The sequence below is a fragment of the Thermobia domestica genome, chromosome 5 (assembly GCF_964235325.1).
Source record: "Thermobia domestica chromosome 5, izTheDome1.hap1.1, whole genome shotgun sequence".
NCBI classification, from domain to species: Eukaryota; Metazoa; Arthropoda; class Insecta; order Zygentoma; family Lepismatidae; genus Thermobia; species Thermobia domestica.
Window position 1 is genome coordinate 236,713,158 of NC_137458.1, and position 26,453 is coordinate 236,739,610.

Sequence of the window (26,453 nt, forward strand, 5' to 3'; positions counted from 1 at the left end):
TCTTGACTCTAATCCTTACATTTCCGACGCTTTGAAATCACGTTTACTGAGTATGAGTGCATTTCTGGGCATTTTTCGTTAAGTGTTTCCACATATGTGAATCACCCTGCTTCATCTGTTATGCTCTACCGGCACTCCAGATGTCTTTCTAGAGCATTTGGGTACGAATTCGCTATAATTAATACTCAGAACGTCACTGTTAGCCATCATCCGTACCTGCCGATTATGCAACCACACACAACGTGCATGAAGGTGTCCGCCATTTTGTATTTGTTCCAGATATCGACTTAAGACAAACGAATTATTATTACCTGGTAGAAAGCCTATCAATTCATATCCATTTAGACCAAGATTCATTTGGCAGATTATCCGGGACTCCCTACGTTCCTTTGGGGAATCCCTTGTGCGTGCATGGTAGGATTGTGAAACATACAAAATTCAATAGAGCAGGTATGACTTCTTCAGTGAATTTTTTACCCGCCCTCTTTATGTTGGATAGTTTTCGAACTATTGCCGTCCGAAAGTCATTTTCCCACGCTTTCGGCACCTTGTAGATCTGAAACTATGTCCAATAGCAGAAAGTTGAAGATAACTTTTTTCTTGTCTCAGTGGCAGGAGTCACCTCCCAAGAGTTGTAACACTTATTTTGCAACACCCGATATATATTTTAAAAAGTGTACATTTAAGGTCAAAAATTTAGCGGGACGCTAACAATTTTCGAAAAGAAGGGGCAAATTTGGTAAAACTCCATACTGCAATGTGATCTGATGTGATTTGGGATTAGCGTCTCTTTCAGCAGCGAGGCTATATGAGACTGGACCTGCATCTTAACGTGCAATCCGAACCAAATGAGCTCAGGCCCGGAATCGAACCCGGGTCTCCCACGCCAAAGGCGCGTATTCGATACTCAGTACTATAACTAGCAACTCTATCTACGAATTAGGCTTGTTCTCTGACATTTAACGGGACTTAAGGAGAAAGTGATACATTTCTAAATCAAAACAAAGTTTAGTTCTTGTATATACAAACTAAACATGAATGAACTTTGGTGATTGAAAATAATTTTATGTTCATGTTCAATCACTTATCAAATTAACTTTGTTACATACTTACCAGTAAGGGTAAAAATTCCAACTATAACACCTATCTTCCTTCCAGCAAGCAGTAATTCTTCACTAGTACTTGGGTTTAGAACCCCTTTGGTTTTTGAAATCCAGAGTCCAAGCAATAAAATAATCACATAGAAGAAGACAATTGCACTCAAGCCCACCACATTGATATCCATCTCACAATAATAGCTGCGAAGGGAACTTCACCAGCTGGGTCTGAAAATATTGAATTATGACCGTATCACTGTTTGTACTATACATTAAAAATTTATTGTAGTTTTATAATTATTAGCCTAGACCATAAGATGTTCATTGTTCTTACGAGATGGGCCTATGTGATTGAGATTGATTTTATACCAGGTTGTCTAAAATGTATTGAGCCATTGGAGGTCAAAATTGAGAATTCATTTATTGTGGTTTGAAAAGAACTTTATGAAACCAGATGTACAATTTTGTTCGATGACATCCAGCCATTTTTTCGACAACACCATAATCAAGTCGCTATAGAACTTCTGTAATTTATTGTAAAAAAAATCTAACATGTGGTTTTTATAGGGTTCTTTCAAAACTAACTTAACACCATACATAGACTTAAGCAGATACCGAAACAAATGATAGTCTGATGGTTCCAGGTCCGGGCTATACTAAGAATACATTAAAACCTCCCAGCCAAGTTCTCGCAATTTCTGACGGATCGTTAAAAATCTATTCGGTCCGGCTTAAAAATCTATACGCTATACGACACCCTTCCTGTTGGCCAGTTCCGGCCGTTTCTTTTGAATTGTTAGGTTCACTCGCACTAATTGTCGACAGAACAAAATGAAATGAAATGAAATCTTTGAGTTTTACGTCCCACGGTTATGGCGGTTAGGCTAAAGGAGACGGAGTCGTCGACAGAACAGGTCCGAGTCTATCGTTCTACCCGGCCATAGGAGTTCGTGATTATGTCCTTTCAATCCCACCTAACGCAGAGCGAAATCTTCCTGGGAGTGAGTGTGGGTTTTGTCACAGACTGTGGAGCATTTTCTCGCTTGATCACAATCTTTCTCGCACAATGTTGCGTAGGTTGCCCACTTTTCATGACTTCGTGATCAGCCGTTTCAGAAATGCCTCCAGTTCGTTACGTTTCAGTAGATATTTGCAGACAGAAATAACTATATTGAGTGTTTTTTTTAGTCAAATCACATAGCATTTAAAAATCGAAATTATTTTTGTAGCTAGCTTTCTCCAAATGGTTTAACATTGTTCGAAGTTGGATGTTTAAGTCATTGGTGATATTCTGAATACTTACATATCGGTCTTGCTTGATATTTGCTAGTACATCATCTACTTTTGCTGTGATTGGTCGTCCACTGCAAGAAGCATCATGGGTATCGAAATTTTCAAAACGAAACTGACTGAATTACCTTTTAGCTATTGATTTTTATATAGAACCCAACCCATAAATAACACAAATTTCTTCATGGGCCTGTGCAGTCTTTACCAAAGTAAACATGTAAAAATGGAGAGCAATTTTGCACAAGGTTTACTCGCCTTCACGACGCAATACCTTACCTCTGATTGTAAGAATCCCAACACCTTTTTCACATTTATTATCTTCGACTGTCAGTGTTGTCAAATTACGTTATCCTCTATCCAGCTGGGACTCATATACCCTGAGATTTGGGACATTAACACCATTCTGCCCGCCAAAGACTTAATATCTTTTAGATGATCTGATAGTGTTGCGATTAGGGTGTGTGAAACTGTTCAGTTTATTTTGCAATTATAAATTATACAGACTTTTTGAGTTACAAATTTACATATGATGAAATAATATTTATAATATCATATGTAATAATATATACTCACTAGCCAAATAATTATGGCGATCGACTGCTTTTGCCTCCCCGAAAAACAGCTCTTTTACGAATGGGGAAGTAACGAGTCGAGTGTCGAGTGGAGAAGATTACGTGCTACAGTGAAATTTAGAGCTATGTCGGTGGTAGTTCACTGCCAGAAGGGCCACCCCGACAGAATTGGTCTAAAGGGAATAGCCAGACGAAGAATTTTCTGGGAGAAAGCAGAAGTTCTCCAGTTGCCAAGTTGGCAGAAATCATAGTGATTAGTACGGCAATTTGTACACTAGTCGCAGCTGTGGTCACAGTGATTTTAGCTGCTAGGGTACTGCGGGATAGAAGCCAACGGGAAACCACCACTCTATTTTCCCTAGTTTGCTGACAACAGAAAGAGAACATGTGTACAATGGTCTTTTGCAGGTCAAAGTATAGTTCCGGAGGTAAAATATCCCCCTATTCGGATCTTCGGGAGGGAGATGTCTTGGGATGGACTATTGAACGAGAGAGTAACAATGGGAAAGATGGATAGAGAAAGGAAGATAAGCAAGAGCAAAATGTTTAGAATACGAACATGAAACGTACGTACCGTGTTACGGGCACGAAAGTTGGAAAATCTTGAAAAAGTGAAACAAAATAATCTAGACTTGGTAGGAATTTATCAAGTTAGATGAGAAGGTAATGAGGAGTTGAAGAACGAAGGGTATAGAATGTTTTACTCAGATAGTGAAACGAGTAGTGTGGTCACAATGGTGTAGGAATAATTTTTGGCAGCGCTTCAAGAGAAGGTAGTGAAAGTAGAATTTGTTGATGGTAGAATTGTGATGTTAAGGAATAAAATAACGATTTAGTGGTGATCCAGACATACACACCAATTACTTTGCATACAACTGAAAACATAGGAAAATGGTATGAGAAAATAGAATAAACTACAGACAGGTAAAGGGGATAATGGATAATTGTAATGGGAGATTTCAATGTAGTTGTCGGAGAAGGACAGGAAAGTAGTGTCGTAGGCAAATATGGTTGAAACGAAATGAATAAAAAAAAAAGAACTTATTAATGTTTGTAGACAGACTTCACTAATAATTGGGAACACTTGGTTCAATCAGCACAAGAGAAGATATACATAGAAATCCTCAATAGACGACAAAAGATATCGAAGATATGTTATGATTCAGGTCATGTATCGAAAAATCTTGATGAAGGCGAAGACAATTCCCGGGGCCGCCATTTTCTCTAATCATAACCTTGTGCTGGCCGAAGTGAATATTCAACTGAAAACTGTAGATAACAAGATGTTGAATACTGAAAAGTTGAAAAACACAGAAAATAGGGAAAAAGTATTTATTTATTTAGAAGAAAAAATATACGAGTTTTACAAATTATCTACATTGGTTCTCCAGTGTGTATATAATTCATTTCAAATATTATTATGAAATGTTAACACCACAAAAATAGAAAAATACATGTGAAAATAGAGAAATAATATACTAAATACAAATATGTCAACCCCATTTTCCAGTAGTGTAGTTCTTCAGAACTTCAGAAGACATTTTACTCCAGTGGTTTAAGACGCCATATCCAAATGCAAATACGTATCTTTAAGTAATTGTTAAATATTAAAATTTTAAAAATATTTTAAGAATAAATTTTAAAGTTATTTTATTTTTCAGAGTGTAAAGGTAAATTCTGCAAATTTGTTCCATTTCTACAAGTTTAAGAACTATGCTCCTATCTCCATATATGTGTAAATAGATAAATATGTTATTATTATTAGTTTAAGTTGTAGGGATAAGGTCTATTGTCGAACTTTGATTCCAAACTCCCAGTCCTTCTATACTAGAATAAAGAGCCGAATCATGGCATTACATGGAGGAATATGACCTCTTTGTTCTCGCGAAATGGGACAACAAAAATTGAAAAATTATGTTATTTTTCAGACCTTTGTGGAGAGTAAATTCTGCAAGTTTTATTTCATTATAACAAATTTTATGGAGTATGGCCCCTATCTCCCTTTATATATAAATAGATAAGTATATTTTGTTTGCTTTTAATTGTAGGTCAGAAAGCTGTAAATATTGCAAGTTTGTCTCTAATCGTCCCAGTCTTTCTAGGATAGACCCAAGAGCCAAAACCTAACTGAAACACATCGGCGCCAGTCGGAAGGTGGTCTTGTACGACATTAGTTTCATTAATAAAGTTTATATAGTAGTATATTTAAATGTTATTAATTTGCATATCAAAATGGAAATGGTTTTCTTTATTTTCAAATATTATTTATATTATTAATTAACTTAGAATCATAATTATTTTATTTCCTAAGTATTGGTAAGATTCAAGTTTATATCGAGAATGTAACTATAGATATTGGATTTCGTATATAGAAAGATAGACTCTAGTGAGTTAGTTTTTTTTTTTTAAGCAAACTTGTAGAAGACAACTAAACTCCAAAAGGTCAGTCACCTATGCTTGGCCAGCCTAGCCAACTATATTGTGAGTTGAAACTAAAAATTACTGTTTTATTTCTGTTAAGCAGCTATAAGAATACTGTATAGAACTAAAAAACCATAAAACACCCTGAGTTGTAACACTACCGAAAAGGCGACAGAAAGTCGGATATTTGTCTATTGTCAAATTTTAACACATAGATATAAAAACAGAAGGACAATGATGTGTGAAAATCTTGGGTTAACCGCCGATTTCACAAGAATTCTAGCTGGCGTAGTCAATCTATCAAAACAGGCTGTGAATTCGTTCCAGGTTTACCAGATGAAGCAGTTTGTAATATCAAATAATAATAATAATTAAAATATGTAAGAATTAGTGTGTTTAAGAGTCAATTATGTATTGGAAAGCTACGCGTACCCTTATTGTTTGTTTTACCTTTTCCGTTCTTCTGTATATAAAACTTTCTTTCAGCCGTGAAAAAAAAAAAAAAAAAAAAAACAAGTACTATCTGGTATTGGAGGGTGGAGTTTTGGCTTTCTGCTGGGGACAGACGGAACTGGGAATCTTTATTCCAAGAAATTGATTCAAATAAAGTTAATAGAGGATGACAACTCCATACCACATATGTATATGGTAGCAAAGATATGTATATACTTGTAAGTAAAGTAGATGTATGTTTAATTTCATTCTATAATTAATAATTTGTAAAATTGTCACGCGGAAGCAGAAAACTCCGAACTATTATGGTTGTCCGCGACATTGTTAATTCTTTCCGCTAGAGGGCTCCAGTGACTAGACAAACATAAAAGAAAATGTCAGGTGGTGGAAAACATATTAACCGACCTATTTTAAATGCAAAATTTTAAGGTTATATCAGAAGGGGACTATAACATATTTGGTATCTAATGAAAGGCCAAAGAATGCAGATTTTAGTGCTTGATTCGAAATTAGGTGACAATCTATAAGAAGTGAATTATTTGCGTATAAAGTCAATGTAAATAAAAATAAGAATACTTCCTTGCAAAGTTCCGTTAGCAGGTAGATAGACAATAGAAAAGGTTATCTCTATCGAAAAGCCAGTAGCTTTGATGCGAAGCACGACTCTTGGGCGTCAAACCCCTTTTACAAAACCGAAATTCTGAAGAAGAACAGGGCAGTTGGCGTTTAGATCGGGTCTGTGAAGTTGCTGCTCGTGTGAAAATAGTTATCATCATGAAATCTATAGATTCAACAGAGTTAGTTGAATTGGAAGATAGGTGCATACATTTATTTTCAAAGTGAACTTAGTTAAGTGCGATAAGTTGCACCATTGGTGTTCAAAATAAGTTAAATAAACTGTGTCAGTTTTCTAGACTATATGCATTTTTAAATCCAATCGGACAACACTGGAAACGAATACATACATCTTACGTATGCAGCAACAAACCATTAAAATATATAGATAGAGAGAGATAGAAGTGCAACTATAACCAAGTTTGAAGTGGTTACACAGTGGTGGACTCAAAGTTATAATCAGGTACCAAGGACTTAATCTACCTTAGGATGCTACGGAAACCGTTTTAAAAGAATACTATCAATATGAAAGAATAGACACTAAAATTGTGATTAATGCTGTGAAGTAACGGACACACCTACCTGGAAATTAAAGAAGATGAACTGTGCAATAGATACAAATACATATTATTAACTATGAACTAGTGATAAAAAAAATCATATTTTTTTATTATTTTTAGCTCAACTGTGAGCATATCTTATATCGATATCAATTAAGTGTTGTGGTTTAAGTGATTAAGTGTTGTGTTTATAATAAAAGTGTTTATTAAACTACATGGAGTTATCACCTTCTCTAACGGAATTTCGGCTGGTATGGTAAGTACCAGAATAATTTGTTTGTTTCTTGCAGGCTTGCTGGATTCCATGTTCTTTAATATCAGATGTTCGAAACTAGTAAGGTAATCACACACCTATTCTTTCATAAACCAAGGTGGCAGATAACTCATGCGTAAGTCCACATATCAAAGAAAGTCCGAAAGGGGCTACAGGACTTTAAATAAGGAACTCACACTTACAGGAATGGCATTATAGAAATTATAAATATATAATTTTATTATTATTTTTTTTTTAATCTTAGCTCTACCGACTTTTATCTAAATTTCAGTATTTTCTATTATTTTATTTGGCATATCTTTTGATTTTCTTTAAATTTGGATGATACAACATTCCTGTAAGTAAAGGGGTAGTAAGAGAGAGATTAACATATGAGTTTAATACGGAGATTTCTCTTTTCTTCCCCTGCACTCCACAGTCTTCAAAAGAGATACGCCAAAATCGCACACTCACTTTTGTATACAAACGAGATTTTTCGTGCACAAGTGTGCACAAATGATGTACTAACGATTGAGACCAACTTGACACCAATTAAAGTTGATGGAGACTGGCGCCTAATCTAAATACGCCAATATCTCACACATTCTGTTATGCACAAACGACGCACTAATGATTGAGACCATTTCGGCCGCAATCAGAATGAGGGACGTTTAGCCAGTTCCCCAAATTAATTTTTGAATATGTTAAAATTGCTCTGCCCACAAACGTGCATAAACAATGCACAAACATTTGAAACTGTTTTGGTGAAGGAAAGAAAGGGCTGTCTAAACGGACCTGAATTTTTTCCGAAGTTTTGCCTTTTCAAAAACTTTTCCTGGGCTAGGAGGTAATAATTAAAGAATTGTTAGTGAAACTAGTTTTTACTTATTACTATGTCATTTATCTCGGGTGCTTGTACTGTACAAAGGGTGTTAAGTCAAAACGGGATAAGTAAGAATTTTTCGAACAGCGCATTTTATTGTTCTCTTATAAGCATAAATAATATTATACTCAATTATCGAAATAATACATAATGTTTGTAGACATATTTCTCTTAACAAATCTTATATTAAAGAAGTGATTTCTATCTATCTTTTCAGATCCACTTTTATCCCTGTTCATACTGCACGAAAGTATAGTAGTTTCTGGTCTCGATTCAGAAGAAATAACCTACTAAAAATTTAAATCTTGCTTTATTGTAATTGAGGAGTGGACTTTATATCTATTATAGGGGAGGGGTGCCCTTTGTAAAAGCTTAGCAATGTCATTGAGGGTGACATGAAACCAAATTCAATCAAAAAGTGATCTCTGCCGATGAAATAGACACTTTAAACAAGGTAAGTATCTAATCATCTAATCAACTTCTTACTATATCAAATAGACTAAATCTGGATAGTTGTATTTGAAGTTTTAGCATCCCTTTCCAGCATCGAGTGAAGCGTGGTCTTACAGTTTAAGGTGAATCTGAACGACCACAATGCGTTTAAAATTTACTGCCCTCTCACTGGAACCTGGTATCGCATGCATCAAACGGACCATATATAAATTTTACATAAAAGTCAGTAAAATTACATTATGTAACGAGAAACACTTCTAAGAGTTTTCAGGTTGCACGGTAAAAATGAATACAATTATTAGCTAAGTAAAAACATAAATAACTGAAGCTTGTTTCAAAGAAAATAAGGCTCTTGGTTCGTATTTGCTGTTGTTATCTCTATTAATAAATAATTTTACTATGCTAGACAAACACTACTATTGATTTAATCCGTTGTGAGTCCCCAGTTACATATTAAAAATGAATACCACATTTGTTTTTAAATGTCTTTGTTCACAGCCATAGGAAGTATTCATACAAGTAAATATGAGTATCCTCGCAGCTACATGGTAGTGTTTATGCTTGTGGTACGAAAGACAAATTCAAATACCGATCGGTATGTGGTTCACACACAACCTATTTAATCTATAAATCCATATGTTTATATCCTCTGTGGTTAGAACAAAATTTAACAAACCAATATTTATATAGATCTATTAAAAGATATTTATTGTTTCGGTACATCAATTATATTACTATTATCAGGATTGAATCTGAGAAAGATGTCAATAAGTCCTTTGTATACTCCCAGAAAAGGCAATGTTACATTACTATATATAGTCTTCGAATTATAGGATTCAAACAGACGAATACTATACATTTATGTTAGTTATTTTAAGGATACAGATATTCTGAAACTCATATATTCACATGTGACATTGCTGGCAATATCGTACATGTTTTTGAAAGAAGTAATCACTCTTTAAGACTACATCTTATGAGTCATTGTTCTCAACTATTTTGAAACAGAGAAAGCTGTATGCATACCCTGCTGAATTCTGTAAATATTGTGAATTCATTACATTATCTTCAACTGGAAATTTGAATATAGTACTCACTTCTAGCTCATATCCGCAGCTGTCTTGCAATTAGAGGCACAATAAATAAAAGGCGTTTTTGCCTCTGAATTAAATTTATAAATATAAACACTTACCCTATAACAATTCACTTAAGAAGAACACAAACACAATATACTTCTTTGAAAGAACGCGCTAACATCGCACGTGAACAAGTGTCATCAAACGCTTCGCATGCATCCTCATATTTGTAATTACTTGTTGTGACGTCAAAGTTGAACATAAATTTAGCTCTTGGCCTTGTATTATTGGAGGTCACACTTCAACCCAAACTCATGCATCAAAAAGAAATGAAACGTACGTAAATGTTACCTAAAGATTAAATTTTGGCTAGTTTATATATAGTTTTTTTTTTAAGCTGATCAAGTTTTCTAAAAGGAAAGAAAGAAAACACTTTCACTTCGGTAAAAATGCGTAAGAGGCCCAACCCTCCCTTGCTGGTCTAGTAGCCAACATGCACGTTTGACACACGAGGTCACGGGTTTATGTCGGAGAACCATCAATTATGAACATATTGCGGTAATTCTCTTTCCACCTCTGTAGGTTTACATCTCATATTGCCTAGTTGAAGCAAGGAGCGCTAAAATTCAATCTAACAACCAGTTTAGAAGGCCCAGACTAAATATGTAACACCTAGGAGCTGACTTTTTTGACTTGTTGCTTACAGTTGTTAGTTTCAGAGTAAAGAGAAAAATACGTCCACATAGCGTAGATGCAGTAGATAGATATATAGCTCCATTTCAAAATTACGGAGATGAAAAATGTAGAATATTCATGAAAGATCTGATTATTTATTATTCCTTAATTTACAAATAAAGCAAGAGCTACACTGAAAGATAACATAAACTTTGTGTTCTAGGTTTCTTAGGTTCCCGTTAACGTGTTGATATTCCTATTTAAATGACTGGATATTCCTATTTAAAGTTCGTGTTTTATGGAGGCGTCTCGTCACTTTACAATTACCTCAATCCAACTATTATCTGGATTGAGATGACCATGTTTTAAATGAAACTATGTAAGAGTTGATATTTTTCTTATACTATAATTTAACATTTTCCGTAATAATTGGAAAGAGTTTAATACAATACTAATTTGCATAGTTTAATATCTTAACATAATCAAAATGGGGTGCAGGAGTTTCGTGACAATTATACCTAGGAACATACTAGGAATCCAAAACCACCTGACAGTTCAAAATAACAAGAAAATGTTTTGTAACGGTGTCCAAATTAATACAGGAAGAACGAAATCCACTTGAGAATAAAATAGAAAATGAGAGCGTATGCAATATAATTTACATTATACACACACACACACACACACACACACACACATATATATATATATATATATATATATATATATATATATTATATATATATATTATGTTTTTACATGAATATATATAATAACTTCTTTCCTTATCTTCTACGAAAGACAAAAAGTCTTCTGTAGAGTATAGAAGGAATATACCGAGCTTCAATCATACCTAGTTCTAAACTGTTAAAATATAAATTCTTCATTATGCATTATTTACATTCTAGTTAAGTACAATGAAAAAAAATATACATACATTAGATATTAGTATATCATGCATTCTAAATAAAACGGGCAAATAGGAAAAAGATGCACATAGACAATAAATTTTTGGAAAATATTATAACTAAGTAAGAATTGTCACATCGTAGCCCCACTATACTTTTAGCGCTCTAAGTGGAGTATATTGAGCCATTAAATTAGAGTTATTACCATATGTCCCACTTGTTACTGTGGACATTTTTTAAATCATTTCTTCTTCCTGTGTCCCATTCTCTTCATCTTCGAAAATGAATTTCATGTTTTTTCTCTCAATAGCTTCGGAGGCCTGGTGTAGGAAAAATGAAACCTCCAATTCCCCGCTTAGGAGCGTATTTCTTAAAATTCTGTAAAGCTTAGGGTGTAAAGAGAACATATAAACAAAATTTCAAGGTCATACTTCTGATAGGTTTGAAGATCTAGTAAGCGGTAGAATCTCATTCAAGTCCCTTGCTAGGGGTTGCATTTTGCAAAAAAATCCCTTCTTATCTGCAGCTAGGATGCCAGGAGAATAATTATACAAATTTCAAGGTTCTACGCTTGATGATTTCGGAGATCTCATGAACTGGAGAAAATAATTCATGCTCCCTACACCTCGCTAGGAGTCTATTTCGCAAAACGCAGTCTTACCTGCAGCCTAGAATGTAAGAGGGATATTTAAAGTAAATTTCAAGGTAGTACATTTTATAGTTTGAGATTTGTTGATGACTGAACTAGTAGGTGGAGCAGTGCATTTACTCTTTTATATGTATAGATTACTATGCACTGAATAAATGCGACAAAGCGCATACATGTTGAAACGGTTGATTGTGGCAACAGAAGTCCATCTCCGAGGTTTAACGAATGAATGAATGAGTGCGGTTTAATAGGGACGTCAGCATCGAGGCTATTTGTCCCCATCACGCTCACCAAGGTTTAAAAATTTTAAATTTAAATTAAAGTTTTAAAAAATAGTAATAATAATTGTGAAAACATCTTCATTAGCCATGTTAAGTGGTCTATTTCAATGATAAACTGCAGAGTATTCATTCTGAGATCTACGAAACTGCTCTTCAGTCTATGACTTTGTGAGTAATTTTAAATGTATTACATAAAGAACAAATAGATAAATCTGAGTGCAACGATTTTATTAATCAACAATTCATATTACAGGTACTACACATACACATAGTTTCAACAACAAATTCCACCGTAAGTTTTTCAAAATATGCATGGAACACCTAAATACATCAATAATTAGAATTGTACAGACCACACCTGATTGCATATGAAGAACATATTACTATAAATCATGATTATACTGTCCTTTGAGTTACATTGCTCAGTAACTTCCTTTTTCCCAATAAATATGTAGAATATGAAAACACTATTCCACACACTTCCATACATTGCAGGGACATTTACTCCGTTAGTTGTGTTAGCGTACGATGAAAGTTGAAAGCAGGGTAGTTCAATGTCCATCTTTCAATGGTAATCAAGTTCTGGAAGAAATTCCAAACAACACAAAATGTCTTGCGAAATTACAGCAGAAGCCGACCACATATGTATTTTCATTGAAGACTGATATACTTGTTTGTCCAGTCGAAGAAACAGATCCACCACATAAACGCAATTACTTGTCAACATTATTGCTGCTACCAGATAATCTGTGCCATGCCAGATATCAATGGTATATATATCATTTGTCAAACAGCATAAAGGAAAAACGTTTACCCCGATGTGAATTTTATCAACAAGTAACTATAGTCTTTGCTCTACACTGATTAGTCCCGTTTTACTGTAGACGGTAATTCTTAACTAAGATTAGTCCAGGGGAAAGGGAGACACACAAAATTGCTTAAAAGATACAGATACAGAGATGCAGGTGTGCTTGTGCTTTGTAGAAGGCACCACCACCCTGTGCTTACATGTAGGGCTAAGAGCTTTCAGTTGCATTAGTTTTTATGCATATAAAAGAGATGAAAAATTCATTTTGAAAGATGATTCATTCCCATCACCTAGTCGACAGATTCTCGAAGAAACATTTAGACTGGTGCCAATTTTCAAAAGGATGCATATTAAACGACCAAGAGGCATTTTGGTGAAAAGCAGGTAAATAGATTTTTTTAATATAATTAGACCATGCTGAATTCAAATACTTTGTTTACCAAGCTGAAATTTCACTCTCAAAACTTCTAAATTATAGTTAAAATTTTCAGATAAATGGGTAACAAACATGAAATCGACGTAAATATATATGCATGTGTATATGTTCTACATCTCCTAAACTACAGGACCAATTTTGTTTAAAATTTGCACAAGAATTCCTTACTATCAGACAATCAGTACTGTTGGGGTTAGTCATCCCTATCTAACCCATTCCTTCAGAGGGGTGAGCGGAAGGAGAAAACAATGCTATTTTAAAGTTACTAAAGCGGCAGAAAGAGTTTATGTGTCCAGCTTAATTATAGAACACCTGGAGCAATTACAACCATAGTTGATAACCAAATGACTTACAATCTGAAAACGTATACTGCAAGACACCCCTGACACCCTTATGAGTTGTACGGGAAGGGGGAAATAAGTGAAAAGGATTGAGTTTTGGTGTCGAATCCATAGTTTTCGGCGAAGCTGAGATGAATATAGTGAAACTTTCTATGCCTTTCAAGTCTAATTTCGACCCCCATCGGCTAGGATGGTGAGAGAATCGGGGGTAGGAAGGGGTGACACGTACAAATAATCTACATCGACCAATGTTAGTGTCAAATCCATAGTTTTCGGGGTTGCTAAGCTGATTGATGACAGACCTGAAGACATAGAATTCCCTTTCCTGTCAAACAGACGATTGTTATAAGTAAATACACCGGCAAATGTGCTAGTACATTATACTAAGTTAATGCTATACAAGATGTGAAACAAACATTATTATAAATGAACTGGACCATTTAGTTGTTAACGACATGCTTGAATCTTTATTTATAGTTTACATTAAATTTGGTTTTTATAACGCTAGAACACGTTTCTTTTGTATTTCAAGTGGCTTTCTTTATACTGAGGCAAAAGACAACTCCAAAAACAAACTCAACTGCTTTTAATATTAATCTTAGCCACAATAGTCATGAAGTATCAACTGTTGGGTATTTTAATATTATTCAAGAACCAGCTCATCACATTGATACTTTGCATATACTAGTTGTGAAAAGTAGTTATACAATTGTGCGAGCAGAAATATATAATATTGACTGTAGACCAAGCTCTTTTTCCACATCTTATGGAATTGAAGTGGAAGAAGGAGGAATACAGAAATATATTAATTCCTCGACTAGGAGGCTTGCATAGTGATAAGACAGCATATGTGTGATTCTGGTTTGTCCCAAATGTGGGTAGAAAGCAGTCTTTTTAATGAAACAACAGTTACAAATGTGCTACTGAGAAAATATTACGCCAAAGGAATTAGAGCTCACAAAATCACATTGGAAGCTATGTGGCAACTTGTCCTTCCCAAACTTCTTAATTATATCAAAGAACATGATAACGAGCTTGTTAAATTGCAAGGAGACAACTGATCATGATTGTAATAGTCTTATAGATTCATTAGCAACAATAAAGTTTCAAAGCGTACTGTCTGAATTCTTCGATGACTTCACAAGCGCGAAACCGAACCGAGAGTTTCCGGTGTAAATATATGAATATGGTTTGTATTCTTTTACTTTTCATAAGAGCTGAAAGCGATGGAATATGGGATTTGCATATATATACATTTAAGATGTTACTATATTTCTTCAGATACGGCCACACTAACTGCAAGATCGGGAGTCATATATATTGCAAAGATGCATAATCTTCCTCTAGATGTATTACAAGAATTTAAACTTGGAAATTAAGTTTTAAAGGTTCAGGAATCTTCAATGAAGTTGATCTGGATCACAACCAAGAATGGCTTAAAGTAACAGGGAAGAGAGGAGGAGGCATTATTGGAATTACAAAATCATATTCAACACTGTGTAGGTGATCTCTATCGTATAATTTATGTGCACAAATTGCATGTTAGGCAAGAGAAATGTCTTCTCTTACACTTGATGATCAAATGACTAGAAACGAATTGACTAAAGCAAGGCAAATGAGAGGTCATTCTGATGAAAGTAGAATTGTTCAAACGATGGAAAGGTTCCATGTTTTCTCGGAAGACTCATCTAAATCCAATCTTCATGCATTTGCAATAATGGATATGACAACGTCTGAAATTGAAGATTCATTACTCAATGCCGAGAAATTAGGTCAAGATCAAATGTTAGAATTTGTTAGAAAAAGACTAATACTACCGAAAGAAAATTTCTTTCATGAGAGCTTCTACTCTACACTAAAGAAGACCAAAGCACTAACATTTGCTTCTCTTTATACCGTTAAAGAACCAAAATTTAAGAACGTTGTCTTAAAAATAGATAAAAATAGTTTACATCGCCCAATTATGGCGTATCAAGCAGGAAGGGTAGTGAATCTGAATAAAATATTACAACATGAATTATTTCTAGTACCCATTTCCATTGCAGAATTAAATGGAGATCTCAGAACTGGAAATAAGACAGCTCTTGCAGATGTATTAACGACTTCTACAATCCACTTCCAAATATGACTTTAGAAGGTAACTCGTGTCTTATTAAAGATGGTCTAGCTTCTTTGATGAGTATAGGGAACCCGAGTACTGTCAATACTTTCGGTGATGTGGCGGACTGTTTTGTAAATTATGTGTTTCATGTTGGTAACAGAATTGACATTGCATTTTATCGTTATAGATCACAATCCATAAAAGAAAGACCAAGACAGAAACGCTTCAAAGAACTTACACTCGTTAGAAGATCGGTTGAAAACAAAGACGTTCCTTTACAAAATAATTGGCAATTCCAGAAAATAAGGCTGACCTTGTCCGCTTGCTTTCAGAGGAGCTAATTACTTAAGCTTCTGGAAACAAAACAGTTTTTTGGAGGATTCGAAATAGAAGGCGTGGTGAAATCATTAGACCCATATTTAGATACAAGTTTCTTAGTTGCTAAACATGAAGAAGCAGATGCGAGAATTGTTTTACATTGTCTACATACTCAATTTGATAATGTTGTTTTAGCACGAGATAATGATATCTTGGTACTTTTAATAGCACATTACAGTCGACTAAATTGCAAAGAACTGTGGCTAAAAGTGTACACATCACCAAAAACAAAACACATACCTATTCACATACTTCGTGAGAAGTTGTTCATTGTGATAACAGATCAGAGTTCTATAATTCAATTTCATGCCGTTACCGGCTGCGATACTGTTTACCACATAGCTGCTCATGGTAAGATGAAAACGTGGACAACATTCTGTCAAAATTACCAGCTTCTGCAAAATCTTGATAAAGCTGCACTTCAGGCAGAAACAATCAAATCGAGTGAAAAGTTTGTATTTAGAATTTATAAGCTTCAAAAAAAGAGACTTGTGATCAGGCAAGAGTAACTTTGTTTCATAAATACCAAGTTCCTGAAGTCCTTCCTCGAACAACTGACGTCATAACATTTTGCATACAAAGATCACATTACCAAGCTATGGCTTGGAGACAGGCGACATCCAACATTCCCAACTTGCCTTCACCTGAGGAAATGGGTTGGAGCAAGGAAGATGGACAACTTGCGCCAAGATTACTTTCCCTACCTTCAATACCAAAGTTCCTATGTAGAAACAATTACATGTCGTTGTTCTACTAGATATAAATCTAATAATTGCAGTTCCAAGAAAGAAAAATTGAAGTGTATTTCAATATTTAAATGTAGATTACTGAAAGTGATTGTATGAATAATTAATGTATATCTTCGAGCAATTAATTAATTTGTAAGGGTGGTTAGGATTAAAAGTGTTAAGAAGGCGTAATGGAATGATTGTGCATTAAATAACTTAGTAACAGTCTATGGCTGTAACAGCTTTTATCTTCATAATCTAACATGTACCTCCAGAATACGTATATCTACTCTGAAAATTTTGGAAAACCTTATTTCTATACTTATTACCATGTAAAGAATAACTATACGTACTTATCGTAACAATGTTGTTTTGGATAAATCATAAGTAATTAAGTTCTTCATATGCGCACAGAATAAAATTTATCACATTTTAGCCGCCATTTTGTTTTTAACACCACAGCGTGAAAACGGCAGACACCAGTGTGGTAAACAACATTTTCCAGTTGAACACACAAAAAATCAATTTAAAAAAGCACTTTACCTGCTTTTCACCACAAATGCCTCCATCCAACTTTTCACAAAATAACACTAGTCTAATTGCACTTAATTACTGGAGTAGCTAGTACCGGTTCCGAACTTGAATTTTATATATCATCTGTATGTAGAATATATTCTGTATAACTGCGTTCCTTACTTTTTTCTATCAATTCTTTCATTATTGTCGTTCATATGCATTGACCCATTCATCTCCTCTAGCCTACAGAGCACTACCACAGGACATTAAACTAAACACATCGTTTCATTTTGTTCCAACAAATTAGTTGCCAAGTTTCTTTTTCCCTCTTTCAGTTAATAAATACGAAAGACTTCAAGTATGAAAATCACGATTCCACAAAGTAAGCCAATTACTAATACGAGAAAAATACCAAACAGATTCTGCAAAACAATTGGCTGATCTTTTTCTTCTTGATTGTCAACATGCTTCCTCATTTTTCCCACAACGTAGTCTTTTCGGAAATAATAATATGAAAGATCATTCCATTTCAGAAATAGTCCCGAATCAAAACATAAATCTATAAACTGTTTAAAGGAACTAGTGAACATGGACCCTCTTCTTAAATAGAAAACTAAGGGAGTGAAGTATATCGTTTCCTGGCTAATATGAAACAAAGGTCTTTCATCAAGATCAGAAAATATATAGGAACAAATTTCGGCAGACAGAAAAGTTGTTGGAAAGGCAAAATCTTTCTTCTTAATTGTTCTCAAGTATGCATTCGTGCCATTATCATCAACCACCCATCTCTCATATAGTTTCTCCTCAATATCGTCAAGTTTATATTTGAAATCATTTTTCACACCTTCGGTACCACCAAATGTTATCCCGGAATTCAGAACATCTTCAGTGCTGTCAATATAACCATACATTTTCGGGTTTGTTAAAAACCCATAAAATGCCGCCTGATATCCTGTATTTAACACCAAAGATATCAAAACCCAAGTGATAAAAACTAACCTAGAAGAAAATTGATATGGTTGTTGGGGAACGGATACCCCTAACAGAATAGACAATGAAAGCAACGTATATTGTTTATGGTGCCAAGTATCTAATTCAATCTGAAAACGATTTAACACTTTTATGCATAAAGCTATAACAATGAAAACTATCATTACTGTAATCCAAAGCAATGGTTGGAATGGGAAGTATAAATTCATCCAACGAGGATATTCTGATGGAATAGGAGAAACCCATACAAATTTATAATAATCCCATGACATAACAATATCAAAAAGGTTTAACTCTTTTGTCTTCGGACGGGTATATTTGAAAGCAGCATCAAGTTTCCCGTATGTCATGTAATAGAAATCTTCTACTAGTGTGTTATTTTTCGTTTTATTTGCAACAGTATACTTAGTATTGATTAATCCCCAAGAGAAATTCATTTTAGCTTCTAGAGTATCCATTAGTTCTATGTATGTGCCAACGTACCTCTGTTTTCCGTTACTCATTCGCGCAGGAAATGCTTGTGGAATTTGGTAACTGACGGAGAAGATAACGTAGCAATATTGCAGGTTATTTAGTTTATTTGGGAAGAGATTGTTCTTGTAACGAAATACTGAATTCTTCCAAATCTCCAACAAAATTACATGTTTCGCCCACCAACAATAAAACTGGGAGAAGGGAAAATATGTGTAAATAAATATTTCTTCTAATTCGTATGTACTCATTTCGTCGTGAGGTGCAATTAGTATTGTGTTTATAATATGCAGTTTCAACAACTCATTAAATATTGTTCCAATTTCTTTTATTGTGTAAGCAACACGACTTAGTATTACAATACACCTTAAAGGTGGATTATAAAACCAGAACTGTATAAATTTTCGGAGAATTTGTTGAAAAGTGGAAGTTTCCTTCAAAAATATTATGTAATCTGTTACTACTTTGTTAGTAAGCATAAATATTTCTAGATTATTTAGAGCATAACTCTGTACCGTATCTGGATGAATTGCTACGACTGTTGTTAAATAATGAATATTAAGAAATATATCATAAGAATTCATGCGAACTTCGTCGAAGATTACCAATAGTCTGGAGTTATTGAAGTACTTGTTCAAAATATCGCTAACGCATATTAACATGTTTTCTTCTATCCTTCTAAACGATGTTAAATTTATATTCTGATGGGTAAAAATGAATAATATTAAAAGCAAAATTACCATTCCGAACTTTATGTTTTGTTGACTTGTTCTGGAAAAAATAATATTTAATTATATTATAATTTAAGCTATCTGACCTTAATGTTTTGCAAATATAATAGTAATATAATTAAATTGTATATTGGTCATTTGCAGAATGACATCACAGAAAGAATTTGTAAAATCTTAATTACATTTATAAGTTTTAGTGACAAATTATACAGATTATATCATCTTAATTAATAATTGGATTTTTTCAATTGTGCGTCATTGTGGAGAAATAACAAATAATAATACATCGAAGTCTTCTACAATAAGTTATTTTCTTTGTAAAATGGAATAAAAAGTAAACAAGAATTCTTTGAATCTTGAAATATATCCAGTTCACATTTTTTATTTCTACATATAATATATTAAAAAATATAGAATGTAAGGTTATCTATACTTTCACATGTTAGCATTAGTAATTAGTGGTAATTATTGACTATTCAAGTTGTATTCAAACATACAATAAATAGCTACCTTATTTCCTCTGGTATTCAAAGTATCTAAAGTTCGTTCCACACCTACTACTGCGATTTGTTAGAATTTCAAGAGGTGAACTCAAAATGTTTACACAATTCAGTATGTTAAGAAATTTCTTATTTCGTGATCACAGCATTGCTACTAATAATTTTTCTTTCCTACTACCCTATAGGATGAAAAAACTTATTTTAATATGTGCTTAATAAAGCAGATGATTAACAAAATAAATCCATTCTATAGTAAATATACTATTAAACAACATTTTAAAACCTGATTCTAGACTGTTACACTGTTTTACCCTGTAATAACAAAAAACTAAAAAGGGCAGGTAAAGAATCTAATTTTCACCAAAGCTAATGAAACCGATCGAGAACTATTTCAATTCTTTCACTTTGGTTGACTCTGTTTTAGGAATCCTTAACAATACGAACTTAGATTTATGATACATCATTTTTGTATTCTAATCTTGAATAGACTTAAGTATTTTGAAGCTAAGGAACAAGGTGGTCAGTTGTTCTTTCTCAATGTTTTCTGTGTATGTGTCGGAGAAATAACCTTACGCCTTTCTTACTTTTGTAGAAAACAAAATCATAAGTGTATAGTGAAAACAAAGCTAGTTAGAAGTAATAAGATGATGAAACTTTGCTCCCACACTCAAAACTTTTTTTTCGCTGCGTCCGTAAGTAATTAGGCGAAAAAATTCCACGTTCACCGTCGCAAAATTAAATCCGCCATTAAGTTATATCATATGCTAAGTATATCTAGTCAGAGTTCTAACTTACCAAAGACTCATATTTATATTAACTTTCGTTCCTATTCGGTTAGCATACGCGCCTTCTGTATTAGAGGCCTGTGTTTGAGTTGCATTGACAGATCATGTGATTCGGATCCCACGTCTGGATTAGTGGTAGAGCTTTCACCTTTGCTGCGTGGGATCCTTAATTCGATTCCAGCTCGCGCCAAGTGAGTTTTGTGGTTGACGAACACCGTGTGCGTGGGTTTTCTAGGGATTCTCTCGTTTCCTCTTACTTTATTCATTCCACCATTTCATTAATTTCTCATCATCTCCTTTAGCCTAGCAGGCATAATTGTTGGACGTAAAACTTAAAGATTTCATTTCTTTTCGTTTCCGATCCCACGTTAAGAAGATATATGTCAAGGTACTGAAAGAGGCATTTAACTCCAACTAATTAACCAATACTAACTTCATCTTTTTACCTAATTTATCCGAAATTAACGTATTCTGTATGTGAGACACAGCTACTTCAATTCGCATCTGTATTATCATTCTCATAACACTTTATAAAATATAAGATTTTAGTTCCATTTTGTGCTCCCGTTTGTGTGCTTACTTTGCGTCAAACATTTCCTTCAAAACTTAGTTTTGTAATGTTCTTACACCCGAATAATTCTTCTCTGTGAATTAGAACTCAATTTTCTACTTTGATTTACCAGAAAATTGTTAATGCCACAAAGTTAACTTTCTATTCACGTATTCAAAACAAAGTGTAATAAATCACATTCAAATTACGTGACATTTTGATACAAAAATGGACGCTTTTCGTATTGACTCGTCTTATACGAAGTACACGCGTAAAGTATTTTTCATATTGAACAGTCGCTCTATGAACTGCATTTGATCTATATCATTAGAAAATACGAAAGAAATTTAAATTGCATATCGCGATAACATATTAAAGCTACGGAATTGGCCTATATCTTTTAATGTAAATAGTTTTAAATTGCTTTGCCACAGTATCACTTATTACAGTTATAGAAAGAATGTAAATAATGTTGAAAACAAGTATAAATAAAATTTGAAACGTTATTACAAATTTCCTATATATGTACATTATTTCTCTTTCTTCTGATCCTCTAGTTAGTACAGTATTACTATTATTATTGCACCACTGACTGACAATTTAAGGTCTATACTTTGTCCTACTTTGAACATATATGTGACACGTACAGCTCTACATAACGTTGATTATTGTATTAAGACTATATTTTCATGTTCTTTTTCTTTGAATCAATATTTTACACACTACCATTACCACCTTGAACAAATACGAGAAATATTTTTCATATGAGCAACGAATTCAATCAGCGCCTCTAGTTATAATGGTTTTGGGGCAAGATTAATATTGATAACATCCCCTGTCCATCATATTGCTGAAGATCGTCAAAACATGTCAGACTACTAATGATTGGCAGATTAAGAAGGACAACTTGTCAATACATACGTTATTATCTGATACATAAATTTTGTCAATACGTATCACTAACTCCGAAGAAAATTTTATGAACAGTTGTATATTTATTGATTTATTTGTACCCTATTACTTTCGTTCTTAATGTTTGTACACAGTTCTTTGTCAATATTACTCTATGTACGTTTTTTTCGTTTAAAAAATTTGCTCCGAATTCAAGGGAAACAGTGATAATACGAAATTGTGAAATGAAGAAAGTGGGAGAAAACGAAAGAATTCCAAGGAAACCCACGTACAGTGTTTGTCCACCACAAAGCCCACTTGGCGAGCTATTTACATAAACTGAATGAACTATCTTGGAAATGTAACAATTTTTAAATGTTTAAAAGTTTTGCAACGGCCAAACTCTGGTATGTATAACTATTCTACAGATATTGATAACTTAATTTCAATAGGTAAAAGTACTTTGACTTTTGAGTTTTATTTGTAACAGGTAAAAGTACTTATCCGAAACTGAGAACAAGAATCAGACTAAATTGGGAAGTACTCAGAAATGAACGTATTTTATTAATTTACTTATAGTTGATGAGGAAATAGATATATTAATGGCAGGAAATGCGCGCTACTAGTTGCAAAACCTTCTGTAGTCGCGATTACTTCTACTTAATTCAAAGCTAAATTCTGTAACAGTAAAGTTGATCCCTTTAAATAAATGAATGAATAAATAGGAAATTTACACCGAAATATGTGTGAGTGTTTGTGTTTCAAAAGTCCTCTGACATAGGCTGATTCTGTTATTATCAGAGCTACAACAAAATGTAAGGGGGGAAACCGTCTCCAAATATGACGTTTTCAATCTAAAGTGAAGGAATCTTTTTGAAATCGGACTAACTGTTTGGACTGTACACTCTTTATGCGCCCAATTAAATGAAAATGAAATGTTGCCATTTACCTGGACCTACAACATAAATGAATGAAGTTACTGTCTGTTATGCTAACGTATCAATTGCCAGCCCTCATTTCAAACATGCCCCCATTCACCATACTTTTACAAAATTTGTCCACTTCCCGTCCCTTCCTTCCCTCCCCCAGTCCCAGTAAAAGGCAACGTTGTATTTTCGTTTAACATTGGGTGCATAAAGAGGGTACAGCCCAAAGAGCTCGTCCGATTTTTTTTAATCCTTCATTTTAGATCGAAAACATGATATTTGGAGACGTTTCCCTTCCTACTTTTTATTGTAACTCTGATAATAACAGAGTTACCCTATGTCAGGGGACTTTTGAGACACCTTGTATATTGAAATCAAATTTAGTAAGAAAAGATAAGATGATAAGCTTTTGCTCCGCTCCCGGTTGTCCAAAGCAGCTTACATTTTGGTGATCTCTATTTCTTTTAATGCCCAATCAGATGCTGATGTTTGCATTGGATTTGTATGACAACCATATGGATCTTTACTCGGAGTGAGTTGACAATAACAATCGTGTCGCAATTGGTTAGTACAGCATAGTATTTGACGATGGGGTTCTGTTTCTGGGCTGATGAGTTTGCTGGTTATTGAAACCATATACAACAAAAATAGTGGTGGTAATACAACTCATTTTAACAGGCCAGTGGTCCCAGCCTGATTACCACTTAGGCCCGCAACCAGCCTGGTTTCGTAGAGGAGCTGTTATTGACAAAGATCACAAACTGTTCCTGTATTTACTATTTACAGAATCTGTAAAAAGGTTATGATTATTGACAAAGGATATGATGATATTACTGACAAATATTACGTTACACAAATTTAAGATTACGAAGGTTCATCATTATCATACAAATACTTCTTTAAAAAATGGATTTAGCTATTACATTCACATTGCATTTACACTAAACAAAAATTTCGTGACTTTATTTCCAGTGTTCCTTTCAGAAAAAATGTTCCAAGAGGGCGCACTTAGTATTTGGAGGGGCATATATTATTTTCACACGGTACTATTCTGTGTATTATTATTATACTACGTATTATTTTGTTTTCTTCCGGGGGGTACTCCCAAACCTCCGGGAAGCAGGTTCCTCCAGAAACATGTCTGGAAAAAACACTGTTTGTTTAGATCACTTTTGTTTCATTTTAGGTACGTTTCATTACATTAACGTCCAGAAATGATAGAAAAATAATTACTGAGTGTGAAGCACATGTACGGGTATTTATTAATAGGAAAAACGTACAAGAAAATAGTACTACATAGGCCCACATGTATAATAGAAACCGTAAAATACTCCATTCGTTCATTTTTACATAATTAATAGAAGTTGCGTTGCAATACATTTTCTTTCTTATCAATAATTAAAATTGAAGTATTCCTTCCCTTATAAATTAAAACATTAATCATATTTATCAATAAATTAATAAAACTTAAAAATATTGCTTACATGTATGCAGTTGTAGAAATTCACCAAATGTTTAATTCTGCAATGCCTGGAGAAGCATCTGTGTACCCCATATCAGTGTCACGTTCATCAGCATAGTGAACTAGTTTTCCCAAGAAACATTTATATCCAGACCTGTAGTACGAAGAGAATAATAATATGATATGTATAGAAATACTTGATATTAGATTATATATATATATATATATATATATATATATATATATATATATATATATATATATATATATATGAGGACTGTTTTTCCAAAACTGAGAAAATTCTGAGAAACGGAGGGATGTTTTTTTCTGGCATGCTTTTTGTGCTACCAATCGAGCTGTGAAATCAGAATTAACAGATATCGAAATGTGCTATTTGTATAGAATACTACATCATGAACGTTTTGTCAGAACTCGATAGAAGTTGCGTATAATAAGAACAAAAATGCAATTGTTGTTAAAAAAAGAAAGAAAAAAGAAAAGAAAAAGAAAGATGTTTTGTGCTCTATCGAGTTTTGAAAAAACGCTCCTCATATATATCGAGAGAGAGAGATGGCTGGGTGCGTGTATGAATGAAATTCATCTTCCATGGAACAAAGGTTAAACTCAACTCGCATACTGGTTGTGACACTGTTTCATACACCTCTATAAACTGTTGCTTCTCAAGAGCAACCACTTTTAATTTATCCAACTTCCTCGTTAAAAGCATCTTCATTTGCACCTGACGTGTTGTCCATGTTGAAAACAATAAACAACTAAAATTAAACCCTACAATCTTCCAACGGTATTGACAATAATATTGACGCGGCCATACTTAATTCAATACTATTGTCAATATTCCCCACCAAATTACAATATTGATGGTTGAACTTCAGGATTTCTAGACTTTCTTCAATATCGCACGTCAATCTGTCAATATCGAGGTCCTGCTTTCAGTAATATTGACAGTATTTTTCCATATTGTCAATAATATGTATGTGTACGTGTAAGTAATATTTAAGAATATGCATTAAGTACTTTTAAAAAAGGAAATGGAAACAAATATTATAAACACAAGAGAAGAAACTACTAAGCAGAAACTACTTTGTTTGTTGTTTCTCTCCTTTGTGAACCGTTTACTATATCTAGACTGCGCGTGAGAAACAGTATAAGTAAAAAAAACAGGTTTTCAGGAAATGACTTCTTATTTTACCATGCATAAGTATGAATCACTTATACTAACAGTATCAAGACGCGATTATTAAACTCACGTTTAGAATTGACTTATATCAAGTTAACCGGAGGTGGAGCATGACACACATATCTCCAACTTTTGACATCTCATTTTGGCCAATTTCTGACTAATACTGTTTCTCTCGCGCAGTATAGATTACCAGTATTATTTTATATATTTTCAGCTTTGGTAGAGGTTGGAGATATGACACAGAAGCTAGCCAGTAGAACAATTGAATGTGAACACTAAGAGTAGAGAATCAATTTGCCATTAGTAACGGGTCATATGATTAGGTAATAATGTGAAGCCAAAAATAGGCAAGGAGTGGGATCTAATTGTTCGACTAACAGTAAGCGCCACCACTAAAGCAAACCATATTAGAAATAAGAAACAATTCATTGATGTATCTTGTTTTATGCTTT

At 33.8% G+C, this 26,453-nt stretch overlaps 1 protein-coding gene across 1 annotated transcript in view; it reads right to left on the minus strand.

Annotated features, from left to right (window-relative positions):
- Positions 1–26,453, minus strand: part of LOC145686464 (high-affinity choline transporter 1-like) — a 192,704-nt gene that overhangs the window by 66,844 nt on the left and 99,407 nt on the right. Inside the window, exons 2-3 of the mRNA XM_081759800.1 lie at positions 24,823–24,954; positions 1,114–1,325 (exon numbers count right to left, since the gene is read on the minus strand). Of these exons, the coding sequence (XP_081615926.1) occupies positions 1,114–1,285 (172 nt within the window). The 5' untranslated portion in view covers positions 1,286–1,325; positions 24,823–24,954. The remainder of the gene's footprint in view (positions 1–1,113; positions 1,326–24,822; positions 24,955–26,453) is intronic.